We start from the raw sequence: 16,535 nt of genomic DNA on the forward strand, positions 1-16,535 counted from the left end.
CAGCGCCTGCGAGTAGGTGTGTGTGCACGTGTGTGTCCTTGTCCTCATGCATTTAGTGTGAGTTTGTGCAAAGGTGAAGGCACCATCGGGCATATGGTGATAAGCAGGAACCTGGGCATGTGGATCAGCCATGGCGCTCGTGTCCGTAGCAGCAGGGCCTGTCGTACTGAGAAAGGTTAGACTCTTACCACACACTGCCAGTCCAGGAAAAAGGGCAGGGCCAGGGCCATACGCAAGGTGCTACACCATCTGCACCAGAGGGATAAATGGCCATCACCATCGTCCAATTCATACAAGCAGACAGCTTGCACAAGCGTTTGTAACATCAGTGTTTATCCTTGAACTATTTAGGTTGGAATAGATCATATGCTCTGATTAGCTCATCTAACGTACAACATTTTTAATTAGCAGCCTCACTGACGTCATGGCCGAGCCGTGTTCGTATTGCTTGCATTAGCGTGCAAGGGCTGGCTTCATTCATTTATTTTCTCATTCATTTATTCATTACTGTGGGTCTTATCGGAGCTCAATTGTCGGTCCAATTAGGCCCACAGTGCTTCACTAGTCCTGTGTTGGCAACGGAAGAGGGATGAGACAATACCTTTTCCTCTCTTCTCTCACTTTCTCCCATTTTGTCTCTCGGCCTCCAAAACATGTTCTCCCTTCCTCCGTCCTTGATTCCCCCTCACTCACTCTCTCTCACTCTCTGATCTGTGATAAGATAGCATAGTTCCTCATATCCTGTTTCTAATACAGATCGATGAGAGGGAGAGGGGCTGCGAGGATGGATGAGATGTGGCAGAATGGGTTGATTTGGAACAGAGAATGTGGAGGATGGGCAAGGCAGAGGAGGGAGGGGAGGATAAGGTAGAGATATCCGAGAAGGAAATGAGGATTCAGAAAGGAGGACATCGCCCAGATTCACATCTCTTTTCATTTAGCGCACAAAAACACTCTTTGCGAGAGTTGCATTTGCATAGAGCCGTCTCAATATCGTCGTGCCAATAAGGAAGCCACTTCTGCCGCGTGATTGAGTGACTTCCCGCTTCTAACGTGTCATGCAGGTGTAGGAGCAGCGATGAGCAACCTTTTTGTGTTGCAGGCGGTTTCAGTTGGATTGCATCAGCTGGGTGAGAAGGTCCCGTCGGGGTTGCTCGGTGTGGGTTTGTGTGTCAGAGCGAGTGTGTGTGTCTCGTCTTAACGGCAATATTAAGCATCCATGTGCACATGAACACTCAAGAGGTAGAAAAATTATCTCTCTAGCATATTTGACGCCCTTAATCAGTCATACAGCCGCTGTCTGAGACACACTATATCAAGAACAGCAGGAATAAGAAAATTTATTTAATGCACGGATGATGACATTTTGTAAATATTCAAAATTGCCCGAAAAATGACAACCTGAAGCAGGCAAATCTTCTCTCATCACTGTTTCAAACATGGTACTTGATTTATATAGCGCTTTTCCACCATGTAAGCTCCTCAAAGCGCTTTACATTCACTTACTGATGACGCAGCATAAGGAGCAACTGGTCGTTCAGTATCTTGCTCAAGGATACTTCAACATGCTCACAATGGCATGGGATCCAAACCACAACCTCTGGGTTGGGAGAAAACCACTCTACCACTGAGCCACGCCACCCCTAAGAGTACAGAATAGCAAAACTACATGTTCACTGTCCACAACAATAAAGCTCCAGTGTGTAGAATTTAGTGCCATCTAATGGTGAAATGATAGAATGCAACCATTTTAAAGTGTGCAAGCCTACCAGCAATTACTACCAATGATTATTTGGAGGGAGGAAGCTGGCAAGAGTGGCTAGCAAGAACTAGCTGGAGTGGCTAACAAAAGTAGCTAGCAGGAGAAGATAGCAAATGAGACAAGCTGCTGGATCCCGAATCACGGGACTCAACAATGACCACCTGCAGACCCCAGCTGTGGGAGGTAAGCAGAGGTAGACCCATTGGGTCTGACATGATCTGCAACTACCATCAGAGGCTAACTACATTCAAAAAGTTATTTTCCTTCGGGTGTTCGTAGCAGAAACATGTCAGCCTCCTGTAAGGAGCGGCATCATCTATGTAATATTAAAGAATATTAGACCAAGGATTATACAAAAAATTATGTACAGTGGAACCTCTGAGTTTGAACGTTTCGGAACTCGTACAATTTGGACTTCAACCAAAAAATCGGAGTAAAAATGCCTCGGAGTTTGAACTCATTTTCGGAGTTCGAACACCCAAGCAAAGCAAGCTAAGCCGAAGAAACCTTGAAAACGGGTAGCCGAGCGACGCCGAGCAATGCCGAATGCTCACGTTGCGGTAGTTGAGACGATGCACTGCTCATTTCCAGTCAGATCGTGAATACACCCGGAGGTGTTCCATACTTGCGAGTGCATTTTGATTTCTTTCACGACAATTTTCTTTGCCATGGGCCCAAAGAAAGACAACCGTGCCAGTGGCAGCAACGACAAACATACAGTGCTACGAACCACAGTGGAATTAGGAAGGAGATTATTGGGCAGTTGTAACTACTGTGACTACTTCTGTAAATACTGGCACGAGGACCCCCTCCCTTAGCTGTTCAACAACATGCCTGACATTAAACAACGCACACAAGGATCGCTTAGTAGTCTAACAATGTGCCCAATGTAAAATACACAAACTCAGCACTGAACTAAAGCTAGCATTAACATAGCATTTATCATCTACTGATGCCATCACACCACAACAGGTAAAGTAAGTTTTTTTTTTATTGTTTAAATACTGTACTGTACTGTAAATGTAAAAAACATAAATAGAAAATAAAATAGGAAGTGTGTTGGGAACGGATTAATTGCATTTACAATATTTCCTATGGGAAAAAATGTTTCGGAGGTTGAACAATTCGGACTTTGAACACTTCGCAGGAACGAATTATGTTCAAACTCCGAGGTAACACTGTATGTTGATGTGATAGGACTTATTTTTTTCATATTATTGAAATGATTGAAGAATTAGTTCACAACTAGATGGTGCTAAATAATACACACTGTCTCTTTAAGTACACCTTTAAATTAATGGATGGTTAGACATCCAATTCATGTTCCTCTCTAAAGTCTGCATTTAAGACGCTAATACAGCTCTGTTTTGATTGGTATTCATTTAACAATATCTATTTTCTGATTTGTGAACAACTTTACTACATTTGAAATCAGTTTTGAGTATGTTAGGCCTCGCATGTAAGGTGACCTAAATACTAGAATCACCTATATGCATATACTGTGCAGTTCACCACTTCAAATTTCATCCACAATAATGGTAAAAAAATCTTATTAAATTAATACATCTTTGCAAGGGCCACTCAAAATTCTTCCTAAACTAATTACCAGGATAGAGGGCTGGTCTCAGCTACAATCACCAGCCTAATAGAGGTCAGAGTTGTTCATTTAGTGGCAAATTAAAACAGTTATTATGCATTTATTGGGATGGCCATGAGAGACGGCAGAGAAAATTGAGCTGCCTTTGTGTGTACAAATGAGGCAGGCATTCTCTTACCCATGCTTTTTGTTTACCTGTAGTAGAAATGTAACAGATTCACTCTCGTAGTATGAAAGCCACATTTTCACACTAATGGTATTAGATTAAAAATCAGGCCATGGACTTTTTTTTTTTTTTTTTTTTTTTTAAATTGGAGTTGTGTTTCTTTGGTCCATATTGTGCGGCACAGATTGGACCTTCTTTTTTTTTGGAGGGGGGGGGGGGGGGGGTCAGCGGGAATTGTGTGGTCTTTTCATGTTGTTTTTTTGTTTGTTTTTTTATTTATTGTTTTTTATTATTATTATTATTTAATCTATTTATTTTATTATCTTACTTATTGTATTTTAGGGTTTTATTGACATTTTTTTTCTAATAGTTGGTATTACTAGATCCTATCTGTATGATAGTGTGCGGATCTCAATTTGGAAACACTTGTTTATAAAATGTGCTATAGAAAGCAGGTGGATTGGATTGGATCAGGAATTTTGTGAGTTTCCCGAACGGCTGATCCATTTTCGGGCCGGTCACCCACCACACCCCTGCAGACAACAGACTAATGATGACGAGACAATATTTCCCAGCATCGGGACATTCGGCGCATAGTCGTCCAAAAAGTCACCTTCTTTCTCTTCAAGCCTTTATTGTCCTCTAATGCAGAAATCCATTTACATCCTTTTACTCAGGACGTATAAATAGTTCTCAAACACACAATGTCGACATAGAAGCATTGTACTTCTGTCCGATCTCCCATGTTGTGAACCACTTACTGTCAGACAATGAATCATGACCATTTTCTTCCCCAACCAGTCAATTAATATGGAGCCATTTGTCGCTTAAATCTTTCCTTTCTGCTTCTGCCTTTTCCTCTTTTTGTCTGCATGGCCCTTATTCATCTGCTCTTTTTCCCGCAACATCATCTGCAGCCTGTTTTCTTGCTCTTTTTCATCCTCGGGGGATTTGTGCATTAATATTCTCTCAGTTCTTGCTGTCTTTCCATATTCTCTCTGTTCCTCTTCTCCTCAGTGCAGACATTTGGAAAGCGTGACACGATTTCCTCCTTGAGCCCCTGACCGTTGGCCTCCTCCATTTCACCACCCCTCCTCGTTCGTTCCTCTGTCCACTCGCCCTCACTCTTTCTTTTGTGTCACAGTATCACGTGCGCTGCTGCTTCAGATGCTGTCTTTTGCAGATGATACCGACCGGCAAGCACTTTGCCTCTCTGAATTATGCATTGAGATTACATAAAAACCACATGAAGCATCTGATCTATTTTTAATCCAACTCGTTTGCTTGTTAAACCTGCTTCTCTGTGATCGTGTGTGTGTGCGTGCGTGTGTGTGACAAAATGAACTTGAGTAAAGGGAAGCTAGAGATAAAAAATGTTTTTAAAAAGACCGCAACCTAAATCAGACTATACTTCTCCTTGTCTGTGTCACTTGAATTCATTTCAATTTTGTGTTCTTGGTATGTGGCATCTTAGCTAACAAGTTTCTATGGAAGTGTATTGCATGAGGGAAAGTGTCCGCCATTAGCGGGTCTGCAACAAGTCACTGCAGTTCAGAGGTAAACAAAAAAAAAATAATTAAAAAAAAATATATATATATATATATATATATATTTTTTTTTTTTTCCAGGTTTTTTGGTGTTTTTTTCCCCCGTTTTTTTGAATATTTATTTTCTGTTTTTTTTGTAATTTTTCCTCTGTTTTTTCTGAATACTTTTTTATGACGGAAAAAAAATGCAGTAAAACAGAAAAAAATAATCCGATAAAAATAAAATTTTAAAGAACTTACGCAAAAAACAAAACTCCCCACAACAAAATTAGTCAGAAAAACAGGAGGGTTTTTTCCCCCCAAGTGAATGCAATACACTTCCATACATGCTAAAATAATGTTATCACACCCTAAAAAAGAAGTGCTTTAAGGGGAAAAAAAACTAATACAAATTGGTCTCTTTGTCTTCTGTGCTGAAGAAACCTGTTGCTCTGTATCCCCATCACAAAAGGGAAAGAGTGCCTCCTATGGGTCACCTCCCAAGTCAGCAAACGACTGTCAAGAAACAACACACGCACATGCATGCATACACACACCGCTGAGCAAAGTGCATGTGATGTATTCTTGAGGATGACCTAGATGGAGAGTCACAATAGACTTAGTGTTGCATACGCGACATCTGATTCAATAGGTAATCGTTCCATCTACTTCTTCCCTCTGATAACATCTGCGTGTGCGTGGATGCAAGACTGTTATCAAAAGATAAGAAGGAAAAGGGGAGGCTTCAAATGGAAAAGAGGGACAGAAATGAAGGTCGACACGATGAGAGAAGAGGGCAAGAGGTGGCTAGGAGAGACAAGAAAGGACACTGTCCTCGCTCCACCGTCGGCCCAATCACACTTCCTCTCATACACACCTCCTCCCCGCCTGAAGAATAAAAAAGAGCTGACGGTGGTGGAGGCTGGGCATATAGCCCAGGTGTCAGCACCTTCCATCGCCTGGGAGCAAAGGAGAAAAGAAAGAATGAATAATAAAGAAGACACAAAAAACAGACAAGTAGCGATAAGACGTCTTCAGTGAGAATGAGTGTGCCCCGGCAGCCAATCCTGAAGCTACATCCGCTTTTTTTTAGCAACGTTTACACTCCTCCATATGTGTGCAAAGCTTTGACAAGTGGAGAAAGAATTTGACATGAGCCAAATTGATTCCTGTGTTTCTGATGCAGGTGTTGCAGACTCCCATAGCCTGGAGCTGCCCGAGACTGGGAGTCATACATAACACCTGTATTCTACTTAATATACAGTATTCTCATGTTTCCAAGCGTTGTGCTACATGTAGTAGAGAAAATGTTTTCCAACCTTGATTGAGCCAAGGCACACATTTTAAATGAACAAATCAAAACCCCAAAATATGAATACTGACTTACTTAGTGGGAAATCTGAGTTTAATTGAACACAGCAAAGCTTCTTAGAAGTCATGATGAATTTAGTTGTATGAATGACAAGGTTTATTGTACCAGCTGTCATTTAATGGAAGAACGTTTAATTGTCCTGTCTGGCACCACATGCCGCTGACATAGTTCAATGAACAATGATATATATAGAATTAATAAAGAATATTTTTCAAATAAAAAAATAAGTGAAATTGAACAAATTCCTGCAGCACCTGGATTTCTCATTTCTCCTCAGCTGATGTGTTTTATTTTTTTTGCTTTCAGACTTCTTATGACTAACTAATTTAAAAGGATACTATTTTTAATACACCAGACACAGCATCTTACTTGTTTACACCTAGAAGATTATTCAAATGCACAAAAGAGATTGAACAGAACAATTGCCACAAAAGACAAAGCAAGCCAAGCCCAAAATGATTTATAACCTGGCCAAATTTGGTGTTTTAGCTAAAGATGAAAAGCGTTTCTTATTTCTTATATTCCTGTGAAATGTTTTTCCTGAAGTGTTTTATGTATCTAGAAGACTTTTCACTTGTTACTATAGTTACTCCTTGAGATCACCTATCCAGCATGTTTTGGATGTTACCCTCCAAAGCACCTGATTCAAACGATCAGGACCGTTATCAGGCTTCTGCAGAGCTTGCTGATGAGCTGATCATAGATCTAGATCTAAAGCTATGTTCACACTGGAGGTCTTAATGCTCAATTCCGATTTTTTGGTGAAATCCGATCTTTTGGGAATAAGCGTTCATATTACCTTTTAATTGCGACCCCAGTCCAGTCTGTCTGCTGTGTGAACGTTATGTGTCCCCAAAGTGACCCGCATGCGCAGAAGAAGATACAACGTCGCTCACAACGCAAAAAAAACAAAAAAATCTGATCTGGGTCGCATTTGCCTGCAGTGTGAACGTAGCCTTAGATGTTAGGGGATGGGCGAGTACCAATATGGCATCAGTATTGTGGCAATACCTGGTATCGGAAGTCGCAATGACATGATATCTTCATCCATTAGCAATATCTTCATCCTTCTTGTGGCCGTTTTACGATCAGGAATTAAAAAATTACATTTAATTTAATGCAAATTTAACCCCTGGGCGTTATTTGACCATTTTTTGGCTTTTTGTTGGTTCTGACCAAGCCATTTCAAAATAAAATAACGCCCAGGGGTTAAGGGAAAATTATTTGTTGGGATGTATAGATATTTCTTTAAAATTACCTGTCATTGTTTTTTTGTGAAAAAAAATTTGTATCAAAAGTGACTATGCAAGAGTTGAGTACTCGTACTGTTGTTGGTCTGAAAAAAACAAAATAGCTCAAGTTTCCTAATTATCTAATCATACTTCTACAGGTCATGTAATATTCCATGGAATTCAAGGTATCCACAAATTCCCTTCCTATGACTGTATGATACATGTTTATTGGTATGGGAAATAAGGGAGCTATTATTCAGCGTATGTATTAAAAGAAACGTCTTGAAAATGAGATCGAGATGAGATAAATGCGTTGGTCCCGGGGAGTTCATTCCTCAAATAAAGTTCTGAATAAGGCGACAGAAAAAAAGTTAGGCATATGAGGCACACGCACAGTCCTTTTCCCGCAGCAGACGATAATAGAACATGGGAGGAAAAGAGGAGGACAAGAGAAGGAGTCAGAGAGTGATCTCCTCAGAGAGCAATCTGTCACCTGCTCTCTGAGAGACGGTGTAAAGGCCCCCAAATAAAAGCAGGAGATGCTGTCAGCTTGAAAGACGATTGCAAGATGCTGAGCTATAGAGGAAGAAAACGTTAAAAAAAAAGAAAACTTTTTATAGGTTTGCTGCCAGTTTTGTCAGACTTTTCACAAGTTTCAACTTTAAGTATCCCCCACTGAATTAATGGCTTCTTTTTTTTAATTGATAGCAGTGACAAAGAATAAAACAGAATTTTCTAAGCGCTGCCCTGGTCGTCGTGTAAATGACAGACTATACTTAGAGGGTTGGCCCTGCGTATCTCTAGCTTTCAAGCCTCGTCTGTTATCATAGCAAACTTTCTAGTGTACGGTTCATGTCATATGTCCTCACGTACTCCCCCACTCTCCTCCTCCCTGTCTCTATCCGTTTGTGTGCAGCAATCAACCTACTGGGTTTGACATGGCAGCTGAAGCCGTCGGATGGCCCGGTGTTAAACAACGGACTAGGGGCCGCTGTGCCTGTCAACAGTGATGTGGCCACGCTGCCTTCTGGAGGCAGAGGTATGAACTACAGCACACTCAAACTCAGAAACAACCTCAGCAATGAATGTTAGAAATGGATAAGTAAAAACACTCAACAGAACAGGACAAGACATTGAATCCTAATATAGTGACTTCATGTTTTCATGTCTCAATTTGAAAATGAATATATGTTTCTTTTAGACCTTTTGGGGATGCCGTGATCTGCTACTTTTATGTCTGCTTTTTCACATTGCTGACTGCGGCTTGATTAAGTGCACATGTGGCAGTAGTACTTCGCACTATGTACCTAAGTAGAAGCACAGATACTTCTTTTAAAAAATTACGCACACAAAAAACATCTAGTAACAGTAGAATTTTTACTTAACTATTTAAAGGGACAGTGTGTAGAACTTTGTGTCATCTAGTGGCAAACTAATAGGATGCAATGACCTAAGTTCGAAGTGTGTGCAATACAGTGCCTTGTAGAGGCTACACTTTGCAAGCCTACTACCAATTACAATTAGCTAAGTTCTTCTCCTTCAAGTATCCGTAGCAGAAAGATGGCAGCAAAACATGTCAGCTTCTTGTAAGACCAATGTAATATAATTATCGATTATTAAACCTATGATTATGCACACAAAAAAGAAGTACCTTTATGTGATGGAACATATCTTTTTGCATATTATTAAAATAAATAGTGTTTTTTTTTTTTATAAATGACTGAAAAATAAAAAAAACACAAGACAAGATTTTTTTAACAGTAGAAGCTGGTGTTTTTTATTGTCACAAGACAGCATATTCACCACAAATTATTCCTGTAGCTGTTATAAAAAAAATGATCTTAGGCCATGGAAGTGTAATATCTTTCATCTTTGAATCTGTTGCATCCTCGTTGAAAAGTCTCTCGGGTTCACATCCTGCCATGATGCAAATTCTCAATCAAATGAACGGCGTTCTCAGCCACCGTTGACTTTTTCAACTTTCTCTGTTTACATGTTTTATGTAATGTTGTCATCTGTGGAGGTTGAAAAATTATTGCGCTTATTTTGACAAAAAAGAGGAGCACAGCACAAAGTACAGATAATTGAAAAATATACTTTAGTACAGCAATGAAATATTTGTACTTTTATTTTATTTTCTCAAAACCCAGCCAGAGTGCTGTTCTATTTGGCGGAAATAATGATAGACCTGCGACTAACTTGTCTTTTGATCTTACAAAATAATAAAGAAAATAGAGCAATTTACAGTCCACTACCTCTGCCTTGAGGGCTTTTAAATAACATTGTCCACTCTTAATAGAGTTTTGCACCCAAATGGCCTCACACCAACTCAAACATGTCCATAAATTATGGCACCATATGAGCTGTGTTATCACTAAGAGCTTTTTAACCACTCTGCAGAGTTATGGAGAGCAATTGTCGGTTTATCAGCCAAATAAAATATCAGCAGATTCACCAACACCCCCACTGCATTGTCTCTCACCCTTTTAAGGACCCCCTTGCATATTTCTTGGTTCACTTACTCTGCTTACGCAGCATGGACTATTTGTGGGGAGGCACTTTGTGCCAAAGCTCAGTTCTACAGTACTGAGCGTACTGTGTTCCCCAGATGTCTTGACTTGATGCAGATGTTGTTCTTCGCCGTCTTACTTTTATGTCTTAGCTATTCTGCACACTCGTCTTCTTTCTTTCCTGTCTGGGCTCCAAACACGCCTCTGTTAGATGGCTGACCTGATTGCAAACTGCTGTGAGTTTCGTCGTGCAACTCTGCTTATCTGCACTATCACCAAGATTTAAGACCGATAATCAAGGTTTTAAGTATCTCAACAGTATACTGTTTTGAATTATGCAGTATCCTGCTTCCCAATGTCCCAATGTAGTACAATACATTATATTAATTAACATTTATAGGTATGCTTCACACAATCAGGATTTTTGGTTCTCAACGAGTTTGAAGATTACAATAATCAATCACTGATTCTAAAAGAAGATGGAGCAATATATCTATTTTATCATTTATATGCAATCGACCGCCATCATTTGCGGAGGTTAGGGACTGGCCCGGCCCACGAAGAGCGAAAAGTCGCGTATAATTGATGTCCATTGAAATGCATGGGGTGGAGGAAATCTTATTTTTTTAAAAATGCTGGTAAACTATAAATAATGTCTTATTTGGAGCCGATCAATGACCTCATTGATCGATTTTGCATATATTGTTAAATATTGTCCAATCCTGAACCTGCGGATCAGATCGGTCTAAAGTCTAGTTATAACTAAATGTTCTGTTAGGGTCCGTCCAAACTCCTGCTTTTTCTTGAATGTCTGCTATGCTAACATTAACCACCATAATAAGACTGTATTATCCCAGTTTAGACTATTTTATGATGCCAAGAAAATCAAATACAGCCTTAGCCACGCCCACACAGGATTCTATTGGAGTTTTCCTGTGTGACCTTGTTTCAACTGTTCTAAAAAAAAGTGGACAGTCGGGTGCATAACATTAGGAAGATACAGAGCCAGCGAATAGGTCACGATGAAAAAACAGTCCAGCCCACATATCTAATTATGTGTGCCAAAATTACAATGTGCACTCTAAAAACAGTTGGGTCAAAAATAACCCAACAATGGGTCAAAGATGGAGCGATCCTCTACTTGGGTCAATTTGACCGAAGTTTGAGTCAAGAAATGCTTTTTTTTAGTGTAAAACAACTCATGAATATTGGTCAGATCATTTACTTGGGTCAAAAAATTGGGTCATTTTGTCTAAAACACCCCAAAAAGTTGGGTCAAATTGACCCATAAACTGTATCGGTCCCTTTTTTTTATCCATAATTAGGTTAGTTTTGACCTAACTGTGTGTGGCTAAATCTAACACTTCTCATGCTCTGCTATTCAAATACCCTGAAGTATCAAAGAAGATGATTTTGTTATAAACGGTCAACTTTTAATTCAAGCAATGCCTGTCATCACAGATTATGCAGTTTCTTTCCCCCTCGCTCCAGGTCCATGGACGGGACGGAACAGCAGTATAGAAACGGGCAACATTGACATAGGAAGGAGAGTGACCCAAGAAGTCCCACCTGGTGTATTTTGGAGGTCCCTGTTGTATCTCGGTCAAGCCCAGTTCCTCAAGTTCAACATTTCCTTGGGCAAAGATGCCCTGTTCGGAGTCTATATTCGTAAAGGCCTGCCTCCCTCACATGCACAGGTAAATGGCAGCAATAACGAGGGTAAATCTGATACTGATACTACCGATCACACAAATAGCATTTTATTAATCATTAATCTGTTTTGATCTGCTAAATTTGTCCCATGCATGAAGAAGCCATTAGAATACTTCGTCATGTCATGAGATAGGCTATTTTGTGATTAATTACTCGAAAAAACTAATTGAATCCATGATTTACATTTAATTAAATCTCACAGTAATGTGACTTGTATAAACTCCTATTAGTTACAAAATGTCCAATTAAGAGCCATGTTGATTTGGAGATAACCATTTCACTTCCTGGTCAGACTAAAACTTTTTGAACTACACACCGAAATGTCTTTTTTTTTTTTTAAGCAACACTACCACTTAATTGCTGAATTCCAGGTTTGCCGCTATTCTGATTCCTCTCTTCTTTCTTCACTGAGATGTCTTTTCTACATTCTCCTGCAGTATGATTACATGGAGCGCTTGGATGGAAAGGAGAAATGGAGTGTGGTCGAGTCTCCGCGAGAGAGGAGAAGCATCCAGACTGTGGTCCTTAATGAGGCGGTGTTTGTCCAGTACCTGGATGCTGGAGCCTGGCATCTGGCCTTTTACAATGACGGTCGTGAGAGAGAGACAGTTTCCTTCAGCACAAACATAATGGGTGAGTCAGCGTGAATGAAAAAAAAGTAAGGTGGATCCCTTGTCTAGCCACGATAATATAAAAAAAATAATTAATGTACATATTGTATACAGTGTAAGGCGAATGTCAAGTCCTTATAGTATCAATCAAAAATGAGCATTACTGCTTTTGTAAATGCACATTTTCATCCTGACCAATGCAATTTATATACATTTCAGTTATCCTATAAGCAATAGCCAAGTGGTGGCTACTCAGTTACTTCAAATAGTCATCAATCAAAAGCCTAGAGTAAAAATAAATCCCCAACCTTGTTTGTCAAAAATGGAATGCTGCTTTGATCATATAAATTAATTGTTTTCAGCACCTGAAGGCTTGCAATTAATTTCAACTGTGTTCGGGGCTCGATTACGAGAACATGACCTAATGAGTCAAGCGGAGTGAGAAAGAATCCTTCAGTGTTGCCGTCTCACGTCAGCGCTTTAACACAAGTAGCACTGTCGAGGAGCAGAGGCCGAGGTGGCAAGGGCACAGTGGAGTGGGTAAAGAGGGGGCAGCTAGTGAAAAAAAGCCATAATGGTGGGGGTCAAGCCACAGTGGGGTGAAGTGGTGGGAAGGATGGGAGGAGTGGAAGAGAGGTGGTGTAAGGATAAGAGGCAGATGAGGGTTGGAGATTTGGAGGAAGGAGATGAGGACACAGAGAGAATGGAGCAGGCAGGATTTGCAGTTTTCACTTGAGTAGAATAAGTGGGATCTAACAAAAGCATTATGGGACTGTATTAGCAAATTCCACTAAACTCTCTTCACAGTGGATTTGGTGACATCAAAAGTGAACGGGAAACCAAAGTTTAACACTTACGCCCAATTCACACTGAATGCGGAACAAAGGCGGTGCGTTTTTTTTTTACGCCCGCCGCAAGGAATAGAAAGCATTCGAGTCTGCGTGTCAATTCACACCAGCTGCAGTGCGTTGCGTATGCGGTGCGGAACGGATGTGGCGCTGCGGAAGGTTTCTGCAAGCGTTCTATTTTTTTCCGGACACCGCATGCGGATTATCATGAAGTTGAAGAAATTACACGAGCTGGACAGGAAGATGAGCGTCGGCATCAAGTTAGATCCGGTAAATTTCAAAATAAAACCGTTTGCGAACTCTTTTTTTGTTTTGTTCTTGTTGTTTGTTTGTTTTGTTTTTGTTTTTTTTTGATTGTAGGAAAATGCCAAAAGAAAGAAGCTATACTGCGCTTTAGACTAGACTTGTGCTATAGGGTTAAAAAAATAGGGCCTTGAAACTTACTTACTTCAATCCATATTTGTTAGTGTTAATAAATTACTACACAAATTACAGGGAAAACTTTAAAGAGAGGGATAAACAGTGTAAGGTGAAAAAATGTTTATTTGCTTTAATACTGTGGTCAAGATTTTTATTTTATTTTTTACTTGAATGCCATGGTCAAGGTTAATAAAAGGTAGCCTTCTGCCAGCATGAATGCATTCACTCCACACTGTTGAAAATCGCCTTTGAAAGGAATAAATCAATTTCCTTTTGATACTTTATGTGTAAGAATTTAAGACTGAGCTCCTTTGTTTGACTTGTAGAATGTCAAATAGTGATTGGTGCCATTGGTTTCATGAACGCTTTGATGTTTTCTCACCATCTTCTTTCTCTCCGTCTATGTCACACTTTGTCTTCCTCACAGATTCTGTGCAAGAGTGCCCGCGCAATTGCCATGGTAACGGAGAGTGCAATTCTGGCGTATGCCATTGCTTCCCGGGATTCCACGGAATGGACTGCTCCAAAGGTATTGGCTACTTACTATGGTTTTCCTTTCATTGCACAACTGTGATGTTGTCTAATTAGAGAAACATCATGAAGAGAGTAGTTTGGGGACCATTAAGTTCTGTAAAGATGGCGTGTCGAGCGGTGACAAGATGACTGATGATGAATGACAACTCCTCAACTTAATGTCTCCCTTGCTCTCTTCTCACCTGAGATAGACAGATTTGATGAATAGTTTAGTTACCTTTTGCCTGTAATCACTCTTTGTGTCAGCGCCACTCTCCAGCCCCCTAACCACTCTATTTAGCCTGCACTCAGTAATGTGAAGGTGGGGTAAAAATGGTGTGTGGAGGTGAACAAAGTGATTTTTTACAAATCTCTTTCAAATTAGGTTAATTGCTTTGTTTTCCCCTCCTCTCCTGTGTTCTGCCAGCGGCATGCCCGGTGCTGTGTAGTGGAAACGGCCAGTACGACAAGGGCTCCTGTGCATGTTACAGTGGCTGGAAAGGACCCGAGTGTGACGTCCCTGTCACACAATGCCTCGACCCTCTGTGCAGCGGCCACGGCAGCTGCACCAATGGCAATTGTGTGTGCTCCATCGGCTACAAAGGGCAGAGCTGTGCTGAAGGTGAGAGGAGGTGCATTTCAATGATTTTGTTGAGGAAGGTCGATGGAATGCCATATGGTCTTGGGAGAATGCAGTAAGATATGTTACAAAAAAAAGTGGACCGTAGTATATATTGAGTCTGGTTTATTTACAAGCTAAGTGAGCGAAAATATGGTGGCCATAATCTTTTAACATTAAAACATTAGACAGAAAACTTTTAAACATTTAGCGTAAGGAAGTTTAAAATAACAATAATTAAAAGGGAAAAAACATGATTTAAAACGGTTTAAAAGACCTTAATCAAAAGTATGTGAAAAGAGCAAAGTTTTACACCAGGATTTAAAAGCAATTTACACTCGGGGCTGACTTCACTTTTGTTGGCAGCTTATTCCATTTGTGTGCAGCATAACAGCTAAATGCAGCTTCACCATGTTTAGTTCCAACTCTGACTTCCAGTAGTTGGCCCAAGTCTGTAGATCTCAGAGCCCCGCTGGGTTTGTATTCAATCAGCATTTCTTGAATATATTCAGGACCCAAACCATTCAGTGATTTATAGACCAGTAGCAGAATTTTGAAATCTAGGTTTAAAAGATTCTGGTACCAGATGCAGCAGAATGCTAATCTATGTATTATGTTAGAAATATTTTCAAAGGATGACTGATATGATGATTTACTCTGGAATCAGTACCCAACCTCAAGCATGGATCTGTTTATGCCATTTTCCATAGCATTATCCCCCAAGGACCGCATGAGTAGCCTGCAGGCCTGTTCTAAAAATAATTCACCAGTGCTGGGTCATTGTGATTTTCTGAGAATGTTGTAGAGGCTCTCATTTGAAAGTTTAAACACTGACAGAGATGAATAAAAATTAAGTGTTGCATATACTAATATTTAACAGCTTCCTATAGTATTTGAGTGAATATTTGAGTACATTTGTTGTTACAGAAATGTGTAGCTATTCGCATGAAACAGTAGCCATAAAATAGCTCCAAGTTTCAAAAAGGATGGTGAGCACTGGTCTGGAGCCAATCCTAGCTGATTTTGGCGAGGAGCGGGAACACTCACATCACAGGGGCACATTTAGACCAACAACCATTCACACTTAAGAACACGCAAACTCCACTCAGGAAGGCCAGAGCTGAGATTGAAACCCCAAACCACAGAACTTTGAGGCAGACGCCCAAGCTTATGCCAAAGCAGCCCTTATTGTTTTGGTTAATTGCAGAATGCTTTTAGACTAGAAGTTTCTGTCATGATAAATGGCCTTATGAATGTAGAAGCTCTTTAACCAAAGTATTTCCCTCCTTCCATTTGCTATACTTTTTATCTTCATTGGGTTTGTGGGTGAGCTGAAACTTATCCCAGTTGACTTGGGCAAGTGCTAACCGCTTGCCCACTGTGCCTCATATTTTAAATGCTGAAATATACCAAGGAAGCAAAAAAAACAAATCATAATTTTATAATTTTCCAATTAAATCACAGTGGAAATGCCCTGCAATGAATTTTGTGCCTCTCTTCCTTTTTTGGACATTTTATGGCTATTTTTTGGGGGGCCTTTTTTGCTTTTCTGACATTTTTGGCAATTTTGCCGACATTTTATGGTAATTTGCGAGATTTCTTCTTTTGTTTTTGGACATTTTATCGTTACTTTTTGAATGTTTTCT

The 16,535-nt window shown here is 40.1% G+C and overlaps 1 protein-coding gene across 10 annotated transcripts in view; it reads left to right on the forward strand.

Annotated features, from left to right (window-relative positions):
* The window catches only part of tenm2a (teneurin transmembrane protein 2a), a 266,084-nt gene that overhangs the window by 210,364 nt on the left and 39,185 nt on the right, over positions 1 to 16,535 (forward strand). For 5 of the 10 annotated variants that reach the window (XM_077577335.1, XM_077577336.1, XM_077577342.1 and 2 more), the window contains 5 exons: positions 8,572 to 8,694; positions 11,657 to 11,862; positions 12,316 to 12,511; positions 14,185 to 14,286; positions 14,698 to 14,892. In XM_077577335.1, the coding sequence (XP_077433461.1) occupies positions 8,572 to 8,694; positions 11,657 to 11,862; positions 12,316 to 12,511; positions 14,185 to 14,286; positions 14,698 to 14,892 (822 nt within the window). Of the gene's footprint in view, positions 1 to 8,571; positions 8,695 to 11,626; positions 11,863 to 12,315; positions 12,512 to 14,184; positions 14,287 to 14,697; positions 14,893 to 16,535 lie in introns of all 10 variants that reach the window. The other 5 variants (XM_077577334.1, XM_077577337.1, XM_077577338.1 and 2 more) reach the window with 2 other exon arrangements.

The sequence above is a fragment of the Vanacampus margaritifer genome, chromosome 10 (assembly GCF_051991255.1).
Source record: "Vanacampus margaritifer isolate UIUO_Vmar chromosome 10, RoL_Vmar_1.0, whole genome shotgun sequence".
NCBI lineage: Eukaryota > Metazoa > Chordata > Actinopteri > Syngnathiformes > Syngnathidae > Vanacampus > Vanacampus margaritifer.